The sequence below is a fragment of the Achroia grisella genome, unplaced genomic scaffold, assembly GCF_030625045.1.
Source record: "Achroia grisella isolate CSIRO2021 unplaced genomic scaffold, CSIRO_AGI_Agris_v1 utg511, whole genome shotgun sequence".
NCBI lineage: Eukaryota > Metazoa > Arthropoda > Insecta > Lepidoptera > Pyralidae > Achroia > Achroia grisella.
This window is the reverse complement of record NW_026712905.1, coordinates 3,820,600-3,837,091: the sequence shown is the minus strand read 5'-3', so window position 1 is coordinate 3,837,091 and position 16,492 is coordinate 3,820,600. Positions and strand designations below refer to the sequence as shown.

The window sequence follows — 16,492 nt, the reverse complement described above, 5'->3', positions numbered from 1 at the left end:
TAAATAAAATTTCTTAAACCTCGCCTTGGTCGTTGTAGTAGTTTTGGTCTAATACAAAGTATTATAAAAGATTTTAGCATTGCATCGTAAATGCAGGAACTGTTGTAATCGAGATAAGACAAGATAAGCCGGATTTGGGTTTAAACCATAGTTTGTTAGAATGACTCTTCGTAACATCAGAGAACGATTTTAACTATTTATAAACATGCATAATGGTTTCTGAGAACTAAGTTATAATTACGTTTAGTATAGCCAGTCACTTTATGATACTAAACACTAATAAGGAGAAATTATCCAAAATGACATTACCATTTACGAATCTATATTAAATTTTTAGATCTCAGGTGTTTGAAAGTTTCTAATTCAATAAGACTTTTATTGTTGGATAGGCCTAGGCCAAAAAATATCACGCTATGACCAATATGAGTGGAACATCAATGAAATATATTGTAAAATGGGGCAAATGTGACGCAGACAAACTCTACTTGTGATCTAGTTTATTATAAGTACCAACTTGCTTGAAAAATGTTTCTTCTCAACAGACTTCAAAAAGAATGTTGTCAATTATACCAATTTTCCCTAATTTTCCCAATTATATATATTATATATATATATATATACCTGTTTTGAAATAAATATTGCAAGAAGATATTATGAGGATTTTTTTAACATCTGGACATAATACAATGAATCGTTTGTAAACTAAAAAGGAATACACAGTACGTAAGAATATTAATGCGCTTAATATTGCCGACAGTCGCAAGAAATCGTATTTTCGACACTAAAAATATTGTATTTTACGGACTCTAAATAGTATGGAAAACGCTACCTTGGCTGTTTATTATCCTGAAGTCATCCTCGGGCAATTGTCCTTTACAGAGCGCGCTGAGCAACACCAGAACTGCCACTTTGTAAGAGCACCACATCATATTTTTGTAGCAATCTGTAACAACAAGATAATTTTACATGACACATCTTTACTAAAAACCAAACAAATGTACGATTATTAATTACTATAACCATACCGCGGCATTGCTCGTATGTGATAAATATAGCTTTCTTTTTTAATAAATGATAATGTAACGTTTTACTCGCCTGCTCTAATGGCACACTAGGCTTAGGTTTATATACACTGGCGGAGTACCAAGATGATGTAATCAAAATGAAGTCAAGTCAGTTAGCCACGGCCTGAGCGACTGTCTAAGTATTAACTACGATAATTTCCAGGGCGGATCCAGTGGAGCTCTACCTGACTGCCCCATTGGTATCAATATACTAAGTCAGGTATATTATACCACTAGCTGTGCTCGTATTCAATAATCTAACCCAAAAAAGCCAAAGAAAAAAGTTTCATCGTGCAACTTCAAAGATTACGAATTTCCACAACTTTCATACCTTATTTTATTATATTAAAATGTTACCCCCTTACAGGCAAAATTATTACAAACTATGAATGTCATATTTATTTATACTTAATCAACAGTATAAAAAACAAGTTTCATGCTTCTAGATTTAAAAATGATAATACTTCCATACAAACATATAAATTGGTACAGTAGTTTTGGCGTGAAAGCGAGACAGACAGACAGAGTTACTTTCGCATTTATAATATTAGTAAGGATTGTTAAAACATACAGCCTATGTTAGTAACACAACATGATTGACATTCCATATTTATCTATTTAAAAAAGGACATATATAAATAGAGTTTGTGGTTAATATAGATAAAATATTAACCACAGACTAAATTTATCAATGTAGGAAAAACTAGTTGGTGTTTAAAAACGTAAAATCAAAAAAAATATTCGACATTAAATTTTCAAACTACAAAAAAATTTTTTATGTCAGTCGTCTTATTTTAGGAGTCTACAGATAACACTCTTATATATCAATATGAGAGTTCTGTTTGCCTGAGATCAATCTGAGAATAAATTTACAGCGACTGACGTGGTGTCTATATTATAATAACAGTTTTTTTTAATGATGATTGATGATTATACAATTATCAATTCCCAACTGTTGAATTTCCATTGTGATGAATTGATGAGTATTAAAACACTTATTTACAACTAATTAACAGATGTCGACAAAGGCTATATAGAACAAACCGACAAGAAATATTGTTGAATTAATATTATGTAATCATAATCATTGATTTCCTGTAATTACTATAAACTAGAATCATAAACAGCAATCAATTTATTGAAATACTTTATTACTAAAATCGTTATGTTACCTGTGAGCAACAATGTAATTTGCAAGTTAGCTAGTAGGTATTATATCATTATATTAGCTACCCACCCCGGCTTCGCACGGGTCGGGCACGGCATCGGACAGAATGCGACAGCGACTATGTTTTATACTATGTAATGATTAATACGTGAAACAAAAACTTTGTACCCCTTCCGAATATTGCGCGAACGGAGGAGTATGTAATTTCGTACACTTGTAGTTTATATAAATATTTTTTTAATTATGCTTAAAAAATACATTAAAGGAATAAAAAATAACATTACAAATACATGGTGTATTTGAGACACACAAACATAGAAGTTATAGTCTTAGACAATATAACTTTAATAATGTTCAACTAATAATTTAAGATAATTATGGTTGAATTTCGACAATTCGGCAACTACTGCTTTATCTCAGATATTTCCACCTACTAACATACATTCTGCATGCTTTACAAAAAATATTCCTCTATTTACCTAAAGAGAAAAATTTTACCTAACCTAAAAAGATAAATTTTACCTAAAGAGGTAAAATTTATACAAATAAAAGCTTTTGCTCGCGGCTTCGCTCGCGTTAATTTTTCCCATTAGGGGTGGAATTTATCAAAATCCTTTCTAAGCGGATGCCTACATTATAACATCTACCTGCATGCCAAATTTCAGCCCGATCCGTACAGTGGTTTGGGCTGTGCGTTGATAGATCACTACGTCAGTCACCTTTGAGTTATATAATTATACAAATACTTTAAATTTAATTTAAATTTAATATCTATCAAAAATAGTATAATTTCAGGCAATGTTATTACAGAGAAATTATAGGGCTGTACCCTATAATGCTTCTGTGTTTTCTATGTATATTATGCAACTAAAAATATATGTCAGTTGTCTAGTACCCATAAAAAAAGCTCTGGTGACTTGGGACTAGATAGCGCTGTGTGAATTATTCTAAAATATTAGATATTACCTCTCCAACACTTAAATAATAATTACATATGCAAATCAGTTTTATAATTACTCTATGACTTCATAAAAAATTAAAATAAACCGTTCAATCTAGACTGCTATGATTACTTAACGGAATTCGTATGATGTTACATTATACACAAGCACAGGCAATCAAGCTACTTTTTTTGTTCTGTCAGCGTCGCGGTAAAATGAAATGTGAGTTTCCGGTGGAATTTAGAATAAACATTCAAAATATAGACATGTTAGTAACTATTTGTAACAGTACTTTCTGGAAACTGTAATAAAATAACAACCTGTATTGTATTATATTTACCACTAACATACTTTTTTCATCAACTGGACAGTCACCGTCAACTTATTTACATATTTATCGTACATATATATACTGGCCTCCAGTATAGTCTCGATATTACAAATTATATAAATTTGGACGTAATTAATAATAATATAATCAATGCCCATGAGGACATCAAATTGTAATACCTATTATTAACATAATGATTGATTTATCCATTCCATCATCAGTAGATAACGATCTTTGTAATAGGCAGTATACATAAGGTTCGTAAAAAAACACTTTATTTTTTTACGCAGCTTTTAATTAGATTTTCTCTAAATTTATTTGCATAACTATATAATTATTTCTTTAAAAAAAACATATAACATAGTTATTATTAAGTATAACTTATAAATAAATACTAAATATACTTTTATATTTGGTATTTCACTAGAATCCTTATCACCTACATAATGCAATCATAGTGGATAGCACTACAAAGTATTATTACAGACATACTCACAAATCCACTCTGGACTCTGAACATGTACGATATTAAAATATCTCAAGTAGACTCAACGGGTTCGACCTAAATATCGATTGCACGATAATTTATATCTCAGATTTCTACTGTTGCACTACCGTATTTATAAATTAACCACAAAGCATGGCGTATCAAAGATAAAATTTGATAACATGCTTATGGATAGCGAATACCCATCAAACACTTTTCCGCGTTCAATAACAATTCCAATATATTTCTTGTGTTATGAATTTACGAAACACATAGTAACAAGGTCGTGTTTTCAATGCGTATCAAAATTAATTAATTAAAATATACGCAATACATAATTTGCATATATTAGTTCACGACGTAACATTTAGTTTTGTATATGTATTTTAATATTGATTATGAGTGACGGGTGATATTATTTACGCAAGTGACACCGGTCTTCAAATCGCATGAAAATTCAGAAAATCTTTTGTGTATCAATATGTCATGGAATATATCGTATTTACGGAGTTCGGACCGATGTGTCTCAAAAGCTCAGAAATGGAATGTGATAACCAAACGGTTGCATGACATTGCAAAACACTTTTATTTAGTTAAGAATACAGTTTTGATAAAGATGCTGTCAACCTTCCAATTCAGAACCGGTGACTGCCACCTAAACAGTACCCTGGACATATTGGCGGAACCTCTCATGCTTTAGGACTGCGGCGCTTCCGTGCACTGTAATTTTACTGCCTTACAAATTACAGTAGTACCTAAATGCTCACCTATACCCGCTGTAACAGCTTGCAGCTATAGCCCTCACGATTATCATACTTTGGTCATTATTTTAAACATTTACGTTCTTTCTATTTATAAAATTATAAAACCCTTATACAGCTAAGTCTGTTTATAACGATAACACATTACTGCCACTCCTGTATATATTCGATAAATCACAGATTATCTTACAAATACATTTTTTTCAACAAATAACTAATAAGTTTTATCAACAACCTTATCGTTTCGATATTGGTATCGTAGATAGATAGATGATATGTATTTGCTGCAATTAACAAGTAGACTGAGGACCGAATATGATTTTGTTTTTTATTTATTAGGAAAACAGTACAGTATCTTATATATATATCTTATATAACAAACCGAATTAAATAAATTACCATTGTTTTCACAAGTAAGCGACATAAAGGTCGAAACATCATCATTCGGCATCTTCCTTTATGTATACCTTACACATTTTTATTTTTTATTGTATCGACATAGATTTTATGTCTAATATAACATAGAACTTATGTATAGACAATTTTGATAGTATGATTTTTTTTTCATATTCTACAATTCCTATTAGATAACCTGCTGCACACTACTTGCTATCAAAAAATAAATAATTTAAAGGCATTTACGAGCGGATAAGTGGCATCAACTGATTGACCCGAATTGATACGGCCAATGTTTACATAATAGTAATGTGTGGCTTGGTCTTAGATAAGTAATACAGGCATGAACAAAAATGTTTAGATTGTCCATTAATCTTATTACCGAAGAAAGTGTTAATTCCTGAACTACGTACCAGAAATTAACTGACTATCCATACCAAAACTTTCCCGCATCAACTATCCTACAAGACATTGTTTATTTGTAATAATAATATTCCTTTTCTTATGATTACATAGATTTGAATGAAATTTAATAAACATGTCGGGAATAGCACAAAATAGAAGAACAAATTTTATCATTTATTTATTATACATTTGAACATTGACGTCCTTAGAATATTATAATTATAAAATGTAATACTTCTGTTACTTATTGTACTGATGACGTATCCACGTAACAGACACACTTATACGTACTATAATCTAAGAAAAACTAGCGTTCACTTGTCGTTAACCACCCATTAGATATGGATGGGTAATGAAGGCAAGTGTCAACAAATGGTTTTGACTTAACACTGGAAAACAACATTTTAATAGTAATAATATCTCAAGACAAACCTCATAGCAGTATTTTGTCCCAAGCTAAACAAAGCTGTTATGGGTACTAGACAACTGATGCAAATACGTACACATATTATACAAAGAAAGCACCAGACCGACACAAACAATCAGGGGGGAAGGGGATTGTTAGTAATGAGGACTTTTGACCCCATTGCTAGCTATGTACCATGTCAGGTTGACCTCCACGCGGTTCCCCCTGGAAACCATCGTGATAAATTCACGATGGGCTAACCGACCTGACGTCATGCTCATCATATCATCCTTCACTGGTGCCCCGCCAGCGTAAACCATTAGCGCAGGCGGGTGCACCATTCCATTATCAAGCCTCAAAACAAGACACAAACAATCATATACATAAATACTAATGTTACCAGCGACCTTCGAATCTAAGGCGATGTGCTAAACCGCTAGACCACCGAGGCTGTCTTTATTTTTTTTTTGTTATATTCAGAAAATTATACTAAATAAATAACCAAACTACTTTATGTACTGGTACAACTAATTTGTCTGTCACTAATTTTCAGAAAATACTAATTAGGTACTTATAATTGTAACCATTATTTAAAAAATTTGGTAGTCACGTTTACAAAGTCTTTTTTTTAGTAAATACATAAAATATCTCATTAGTAAAAAACAATGAAAGCTGGCAAAAATATGATGGACCTTTTTTACTAACTCGTTTAAAGAGTTGAAGGAGAAAGTAACAAAAAACCAAGATGTGTATTGTGCAGTGAATGACATATTATTATGGTTTCGAATAGCTCGCAAGTAGCCAGAGACAACTGGTGCTTGTAGAGAGAACTATAACGAAGTCAAACTAAATAATATTTACTCGTACTTTCTATATGCTTTGTACATATATTAAAAGAAAGTGACAACATTGGATAATACAATGTAATAAGAAAACCACAGGTGACTTTATAAAATCTATTTAATGTTCTTAGCATTTATAAGTACTGCGAAAAGAGAATATATTAAAATCAAAAGAAACATGAAATTTATTTTTGGTCATTTAACAGGATAAAATTTATCATATGTCATTGTATTCCGTATTCCGAACTTACTTAGTCTAAGCAGGTTGTACCACCGGCTTACTTACTGGAGCAAAGGGCGCTTGGTAATACTGGCCACAAATAAAAACAATGGCCACTTAAATTTCGAATATAGAATAAAAAAACAAGAACTGGAAGCAAAAAGACACTCCATATTTTAACTATTTTAAAACAAGAAAATTATTGATTTATTTGATATAATATAATTGTTTTTATTAAAATATACACTCTTAGAGTGCGTAGCCATCAAACTGTACCTACTACACATTCATTCTAAGCAAAGATGAGTAAGTTTGGTGTTACTTTGGGGTGTTCGGAGTGGGGAAGACGTTTTCCCTTTCTTCAAAATCATATTTCTCCTTCTTTTTCCAATAAATTTCTTTTCTAAAAATACACTCCACTCTCTATTTTTATTTATTCTTTATCGTAATCGTAATCCAATACCTTGTAAGACAATTTTTTATGTGATTGGAATAGCAACGGTGACAGTAAGTGACAGCACTCGCAGATGTACAGAGATACCAGTACAGTACAGACATACCAGACTACCATATTCACCCTTCAACTAAAATACATTTTACAAAAGGAACTGTTTGACGGATTAATTAGATGAGGCAGAGGTACGAAGAAAATTATATTCGTACAAATTCTACCTAACTTATTATATTTTATAAAAATTGCTATAGTAGTTTCAGAATGTGGTCGTCTAGATTTTTATATTTATATAGACTAATGTTTTACCACTATCACCAACAATCTCATTATTTTCTACATTCATGATTGTTATTTTTTAATATATGTCTATATATAGACACGGGTAATTTAGTTTTATTAAGTAAACAGATTTATTTAATTAACACAGTTCCCGTTAGACTAAACACTGCAAACTGACTGAGTGCTACGTGCCTGCGTTCATGTCGGCCGGCAGGAATTATACACATATTGCTGAAAACATAACTATTATTACTGAGTTTTGTAAACAAATAGAAACAATGGGCTCTCAGAGCGGCCAAGTACTTATGTAAGGGGAGAAAACAACAAAGCTTGTTTCTTGGTATAGGTACCAATCATTAACCTCAACATCAGCAGGGTTCATTCGAACGCAGCAGCGATAATACAGTCAACTTCATAAAGATCAGCGAATCAGCAAGAATAATTAGTATATTAGCAGAAACGGATGGATTATCTGTACATATAATAAAAATGTAGCTGATTGTTGTCTGTACTTACACGGAAAATATATATATATGAGAAAAGCATTTATTAAGAACTTTATCGACGTAACAGGGGTTTTATTAAGTGGTTAAAGTTCCCAAAAAAATATTGTTAGTATTTTTATGAGTATATCCGTTTCTTTTTGGCGCGCAAATAGTTTAATCAATTTGGATTTGATAATGTATAGTGGTAAGATGCACTTAAAATTGTGTTTTTTTTTAAATCGGTTAACAAACATACATGTTATATGAGTCCTAACTCGCGGGCTCAACTAGTTATGAATACGACCACTTTACAACTTGTAAGTTATATTATTTACGTAATCAACATAATAAATTTACAAATGAAAACATGCTCTAAAATAATGTATATATATTTTCATACAAATTTATGACATGTCAATTAAGCAGATACGTAAATTTAACTTGTACAGTAAAACCGTAAAGGTATAAATAATTACTGTACGTACCAAAAGATATCAATATTAATTGTGCAAAACTTTACACTACAATACAGATAACTTTGAATGTTAAGTTACATTTGAAAGTTAACCGATTTTAATATAATGCAACCAAATATTTGCATTAACAGAACATGGTATGGTATGCATTACGAAGCAATTTCGAGTCATTTATTTTTCATACAAAATATATATCACATTGTTGTTTGTACATGAACACATGAACATGAACTGCCTTAGTATATAAACAATATATATATTTATTTTGTTTAGAAAATTGCCACTAAAACATAAAATTTCTTCTAAAGTATGAATAGAAGAAGAAATTTTGTAATACATTATATTATGTGTATCAAGTCGAATGTACATTCATTTTTCTTTACATAGTATAAGGTACTGGAGTATGCATGAACGCTAATACACTAGACTTTAAAAAAATGGAAGCACACAATACAACGTTCAACTGCATTTATATAGGTGCTTGTTAAGTCGGTAAAATTGCTTATTGTATTCAATTTTTTATTACAAATAATATATGCGTCATAGTTTTTAATACTTTTATTTTTCTTTTCCTTCAGTCTTTAATGTTCTATAGAATAATGGTAATAAATAATATATACATATATAGCTTTAACATTTTTTTTTCGAATTACTGTTATGCTGTTGGCCGCAGCTGGCCTTTATAGCTTCACCAGACGTTAGTTGACGTGTGCAGATGGCACTCCAAATTAGGAGGACTTGGTGGAAGGATTCATAGATCGGCTGAAGGCCAACTCCCTCCTGACGGATACGACTTTAGTCTGAGGGCACCGATAAAGTTCAAACCTCGGTTCAAGCCATTGTAATTTCGATCCCCGATTGAATTAGACGGGAGTTCGAACGGATGGGAAACATTCTACGCACGAGTGTAAAATTATGTTACTATATCTCTTATGATAAATCATTCAGTAGAAGTGTCTAAATAGCAAAACTTCTGACCGCATACACAATTATATTGTACATGCAATACCTATACATTAACTAAATATGAAACATTATCATAATCAAGCCTTATCGTTAACTTCCAAGAATAAGAGTTGCTTCAAAAAGCAAGATAAATTTTGTTTGTGTTGGTTTACACAATCACGTCTCTAAGTACGTAGTAATGTTTTTTTAAAGAATGATAATTGTACTGACCAAATCAATACACCATACGGTATGGTACAACCCGCCTGCATTAACTACTGTTGATGTAGTGTAATGCAGTGCCACACCATTTCAGGGGGTAACTGCGAGGAGGTTGGACTAACAGCGCTGCCAATTCCTGATGCATTGGGCATACTACAAGTAATTGGAACACTAGCCTCCATTACTAATAATACCTCATCTTATTGCGTAATATTCCCATATTATGTTTACACTAAATGTGCCTGCAATATAGAATCGAAGGAATTTGGAATCATAAATATTGTATCACATACTCATTAATATAATCTAGTGATAAGATAGATAGATAGTAGATATGTAGATACTAGTAATTCATTTAGTAGTACAGAACCCTTCTTACATTATTTACCTTTGTATATCATCTAGTATTTTATAGTGAAGAATAACAGTGTATACATTGTTGTTCTCGGAATAAAGTGTTCATTTATTTGTAAACTACTTATATTCTTATATCTTTTATTTATATCAAGATGAGATATAATACATATCTATCTACTTCACTATAAAATAATAGATAATGGAGAATACTAGAAGCAGTGTCATATTTCTTTGCATTTATCCTATTATTTGAGCTTATTATTTGGTACAGTCTCCATTCATTGAACCCTATCATACTTCGGTCTGTATACTTTGTCTCACTACTAGTTTTCTACAGTTGTATTATTTGTCTATGATTACTACTACTATTTATTATTTATATTTTAAATAATAAATATAATATCTTGATTGAAATATAATTCTTGATCTTATCAAAATTATCTTAATATTTTTTTATATTGTCACGCCAGATCTGGCATTACGGGGTAGGGAAAGAAAACTTTGTGTTTTTAAGGAAAAAAAATTGTTATCATATTTTTCAGGAATCAAATAAATGCATTTAAGCTGTGTGTTTAACTTTCATGTATATATTTATGATGTTCCAGAACTATTTGTAAGCTGTGACAGAAAAGAATTTATAAAAAAAGAATATATTAATTACTTAATTCTTTTTTTATTTTATTACCCCATAATGGAATTTTTTTTCCCATAAAATTCATTAAGATCATACAGATGTTTATGCAAAATAGGTAACAAACATATAGACTCTTTCTCATTTAGAGCATTAGTATGGATATTAGGAGATAATTATAGCTAAACTACAAGTTGAAGTTGACAATACCTAAACAGATACACTTAATACCTACTTTCCAGTTACATTTGCTCAGAGACTTTCATTGGTTGTATTGTGCTGACATTAATGATTAATTTGGCCTCATCTAAATAGGATTGCAACATACACCTCTAACAATTTGGCATTGTGTTCATGTGGCAATTTACATTTATTATGGGCAATCTTGTAATTTAGTGACAATAGTGTGTAAGTACACATAGTTCTTTTGTTAATTAAACTATTAGTTTTAGATTAGTACTTAGATATCTTGCAAATACATTACTGTATTTACAACATATCCAAGTACTAAACACTTTATTAAATTCCTAACTAGGACTTAACTTTTTTTTATACTAACAAACCCTTTGGCTCACTTGCAAGTGCTAGTCTTTTAATAAGGAATAAGCTCTTTTCTAGATTGTTTCAATATTTTGTTGGTTCAGAAGTACCATTGCTGGAAGGTAATTCCACAATGCGATTGTATGTTGCAAAACATGTCTCGAAAAATATTATAAATATAATTATTATAGTAATATTTATGAGCAAAAAAAAATTAAACCATATTATTTTCTACTTAAGTAATTAGAAAATAATAAAATGTTTTCTTTATTTAATTTATTTGGTAAGAAATAAGTTAAAAACAGTTACCTTATTAATACAAATAACATACTTATTATTATTATTAAATAAAAATAAACTTTCAACTATTGCTATTTGGCATTGTATAGTTAGTAATTTTAAATGCCTTAAGTACCTACAATAACTTTTGATTCACATCTGATCTACCATTACATAACATTATATATTTGTCAGCTACATTAGTGTTATCATAATTTTATTTACATATTGATTGGTTTAGATTGGAACAAGAATTGGTTGTAATATGAAAAAGTAAAAATTTTAAAAAGTTAACATAAAAAAAATGTTTTTACAATATAGAATTTTGTATTCTCTAAGTCTGTACATACTTTTAACAAATTATAAAAATACATCTGAAACACTACTGACATGCATTATTTATAAATAATAAAATATCTTTGTGGGGTAGATATTTAAATATATAATTTCATTATTAAAAGAAAGAAACACTAAAAAGTTTATATTATTAAAAAATCTACATATACGACTTAATACCTAAAGCACAACCAAAGTAAAAAATTCAACCTGAACTGAGTCTAATATTTAATTTTTGTTTAGACTTATTGTCTAAACAAAAATTAAATATTAGATATAGTATTGTATTATACAATAATAATAAATACTTATTAAAAATATTACATAGGCCAGTTACATCCGTTAGCCTACATAAAGGATGGAGAAAGGCATTGTATGCCTAAAAAAAGTGAGTACCAAAAAAAGGTGTAAGTTACGAAACAAAACTTGAAACTTTTTAACTTACCATAAATGAAAAGTGGGTGAACTCGGCTAAATTCGCAACAAACTTAAGTTCCACTGTTCCCGATATCCATTCTTGTTTTTATTGTGTTGTTAGTATAGTTTAATTCATCTCAACAACTTCTCAACACTGTTTATTATTATTTTGTTGACACGAAACAAGGTTATTGCCGTTTGAACCAACATCTGTGGCTAACTTGACAGAGATTTCACTTCACACTTAACAACAAACTAAATCTTATAATAATTTCACGTACTTTATTACAATTGTTAAGAAACTTTATAATATCGAGCACTGGCGTGTAAGAGTTAGAGAAGTGAACAAGTAGTTGGTTAGCAAAGCAAAGGCGGGATATAAAAAAAACAAAAAAAAGTTTGTAAGCACACCAAACAACTTCTACAAATCAAGCAGCAGTGTGCGTGAATGAAACGAACGAACCAAACCAATGAACAGAGAACCATCAGTAAGCGGCAGCGCGCGCAAGATAATAATGTTACCAGTATATCGTATTTAGAAAATTACTCTGTTTTATTTACTTATTTATCATTATTACACTATAGATGTCTATTATTTTGTATATAATAGTTTATAGTCAAATAAAATTTGGATATTAGTGTTTTTTATTTGTTAGGCGACCAAAAATATTTCTCAGTTCTAATTGCACCAATAAAGTAGTAATAATATATTTATTAGTTTTTTTCAGATTTAAATTTTTTAGATGTTTATATGTTCATGGTTCTGTATTTAAATGGTTCCAAATATCTTTATTTATATAAACCGTTGTTTTGTTGTCTGCTTTACTTCAAGTAACTGTAGGAGTTATTAATAAAATTATTAACCTAAGAATCAATTATCAACGGTTAATCACTGAAACCAAGACTCACCATAATCAAACATTTTAAACGGATTTCCCTCAACTATGCAATTAATATTCATGAATTCACATATACATTAACTTATTTAACATACAGAAACATTTGTGTGGATATCTACAAATAATCACTATTCGTAATTAAATATAACAATAATAGACAGGATTATAACTATTAACGTACGATATATGTAAAAATCAGTATTTTGATGGCAACACAAGTTGTCAATGTCACTTGCCAAACCACCCATCGTCCACCATCCGTACGTACGCGGAAACACGCACACTGTAAAACGTGGGCACTGATTGGTTGAGATGTTGTGGAACATTTGCTTCCACCCGCGCAGCAACGTCCTTGCGGACACGGGCCACCGACCGTTTGCTTACCTGAACTTATCAACTTAGGTAGGTGGATGAAGTAAATCTGAGTTACATGTAGATTAATATATTGCACTTCAATAGCACTATATTATATGAATTTTTGCGTCTGGAATACCATGTGTGGAAGATAGAAGCATTGTCTACAGCCTCGATAATATTCGATAAACTCAAAATCCAAAATTTTGATTATATTTTAAATGACACTAAGCAATAGATTTTCTGCGATATGCAAGCGATGTTATTCTGTACCGTATAATTTGATAAAACTTACTCGTATTGCAATATCGTGGTATATTATAAAAGAGGTCAATATCGTAATTATTATTCCACAGGTCAACATATAGATACCTCGACAGATAATTTACTACACATCTGCTATGTAACATATTTAACTGTACGATAGTCTGTTTTACTATGTAATACCTTATCTATGGTTTTAATGTCGGTGCGAAAGGACATTTCATTTAAAAAACACAAATTTATTTTAAAAAATCATTCGCATAACAAATTGGTAAAGTTCCCTCGTCGACTAGAGAATGAAGTCATAATATTCGAATGTCCGAATCTACAGATCTCAGAACCGTATTTCACGTCCGATTTACAATAATATACTGCATCAAAATCGGTCCATCCGTTTATGAGCATTGATGCCCAAATAATAAATAGACGAACTTATAACATCCCACAATGAATATTAGTAACCCTGTTAAGAACAAGTGTGTACAAAAATATTTAATTTTACCTACGCAACATATGTAGTAGGTAATATTTATGTAAACATATCGACTTATTATGAATGCAAATTATGCGTTTACTACAGCACTAACCTCGTGCATATACCTTTTTTGATATTACTCGCATATATGTAGGTAGGTACGTAATGGTAATCGGACGCAATTTTATAAGTAGGTAAATCTTGCCTTAATATTTTTTGTAGTATTTAAAATTCAACTACATACTTAGGTATTATAATGATAAATCTATGATTTTAGTACCGATATGTTCTTTAATAAGGTTATAGAGTGGGTACATAACCAAGGTACAAAATACAAGAATAACGAAATCATTAGTCCAAAGACCAGTCAATAGACTTAATAAATCGAAATGGAATCATAAATACATATAACAAACATTTATACTATTTAGTAATAAATTCCCATACACTACTAAGAAACGATTTTGAACTATACCCATCAATTTCAGGACAGAAGACCAAAAAAGAATTCTTATGAAACTAACAATAAGCCAACTTAAATTAAATTTTGACCACTTTTTTTAGTAAACGTCACTTGTGTTTTGCCTGAAGGATAGACAAGTTTGTATGAGTTATATGAGTTTGTGTGTTACAAAATAATAATAATTCATTTGGTACCTCATATAAACTGAGACCGTTCGTAAACAGTTCATTGGAGCTATTCTAGTATATCTACGTGTAAATTCAAATTCATACCTATAACCAAGGTTTTAATTTGTATATTTATATATTAATACTTTTATGAAAGACCTGTAACTATATATATGTATATATGTGAATAATACTCATCACGAACATGGTCATATGTTATCTTATCACTGATATACCACAAGGATGGCTTATAAGTACACGGATATAACAGACAGTATGGCGCAAAACGGTTACTGATAACAAGTATTAGTAGGTATAATAGTATTAGGTAGGTACTTAAAATTTATTGTATTCTTAGAGCAAATAATTATCGGCTTGCAATAACTTAAATATCTGCAAAGTAATAAAAATACCGAGGTAGACTTTGTACACAGTCGTCTACCTGGATGCCTCTATCTCACTTCATCTGATAGTGAATTTACTTACAATGAGACGTGACATCTTGTAGTATTTGGGGTACTGTTCAAGTATATAGGCGGCAGGTAAGACTTATCATCATCTATAAAATCGATGCCATAAAAAATATACAGAATGAGCACTAGCGAAAAGTATTCACTCTGTATAAAACTGTGTAGTACAGCTCTGTCGTCAGTCACGACTTTCCGACAGAACTATCAAGACAGCAATTATCACAGCTCCTCATTCCATTTGTCGACACCCTAGCACAGATTAGCTTTACACGTCATAAATCAAGCCCTTCTCAGATAACATCTGAGTCAGAAATTCGACACCAATTATTTTGTTGAATTTAAACGATACGCATATGCGCATTTTGTTTACAACATGCTATTTAAATAATAAACAAATACCAAAAAGAATCAAGAATGGCATAGAAATATTCAGTATTCATTGTATACTTATTCAGATAAAATCTTACTATGGAAGTTGATATCCGTTTGTAGATAGATAGTGAAGATGATACAAAATTAGTTTAGCTGACACGGTAATTTACTAGTGCTACCAATGAAACTACTAGTATCACACAAAAACTCCGTCCCAACCATGCTCTTTTTGTTAGGATAAGTCCTCACATTTTCTAATACTTTTTTATGGGGGGGAAAGGGATTGTTAGTAATGTGGATTGATAACCCCATTGCTAGCAATGTACCATGTCAGGTTGACCTCCACGCGGTTTTTGTTAGGATAAGTCCTCACATTTTCTAATACTTTTTTATTTATTTAGGTAAACAAACCATTACAAAATGATACATTTTACACAATATTTAAAATAAAAACACATTTCTAAAATTGTTATCGTTTACTACAAATTATTTAATGATTGCTTATAGAACTGTAAAATATACATAATTGTAATTGCCGTTTCAGAAGACAAGGCAGTCCATTTTGAACCATCTTCGAAAACGTCTT

General features: G+C 30.6%; 1 protein-coding gene across 1 annotated transcript in view; it reads right to left on the bottom strand.

The window, feature by feature from the left end:
• The window catches only part of LOC131846428 (semaphorin-5A), a 38,357-nt gene extending 25,495 nt beyond the window's left edge, over positions 1 to 12,862 (bottom strand). Inside the window, exons 1-2 of the mRNA XM_059195718.1 lie at positions 12,471 to 12,862; positions 830 to 943 (exon numbers count right to left, since the gene is read on the bottom strand). Of these exons, the coding sequence (XP_059051701.1) occupies positions 830 to 929 (100 nt within the window). The 5' untranslated portion in view covers positions 930 to 943; positions 12,471 to 12,862. The remainder of the gene's footprint in view (positions 1 to 829; positions 944 to 12,470) is intronic.
• Positions 12,863 to 16,492: the final 3,630 nt, after the last annotated feature.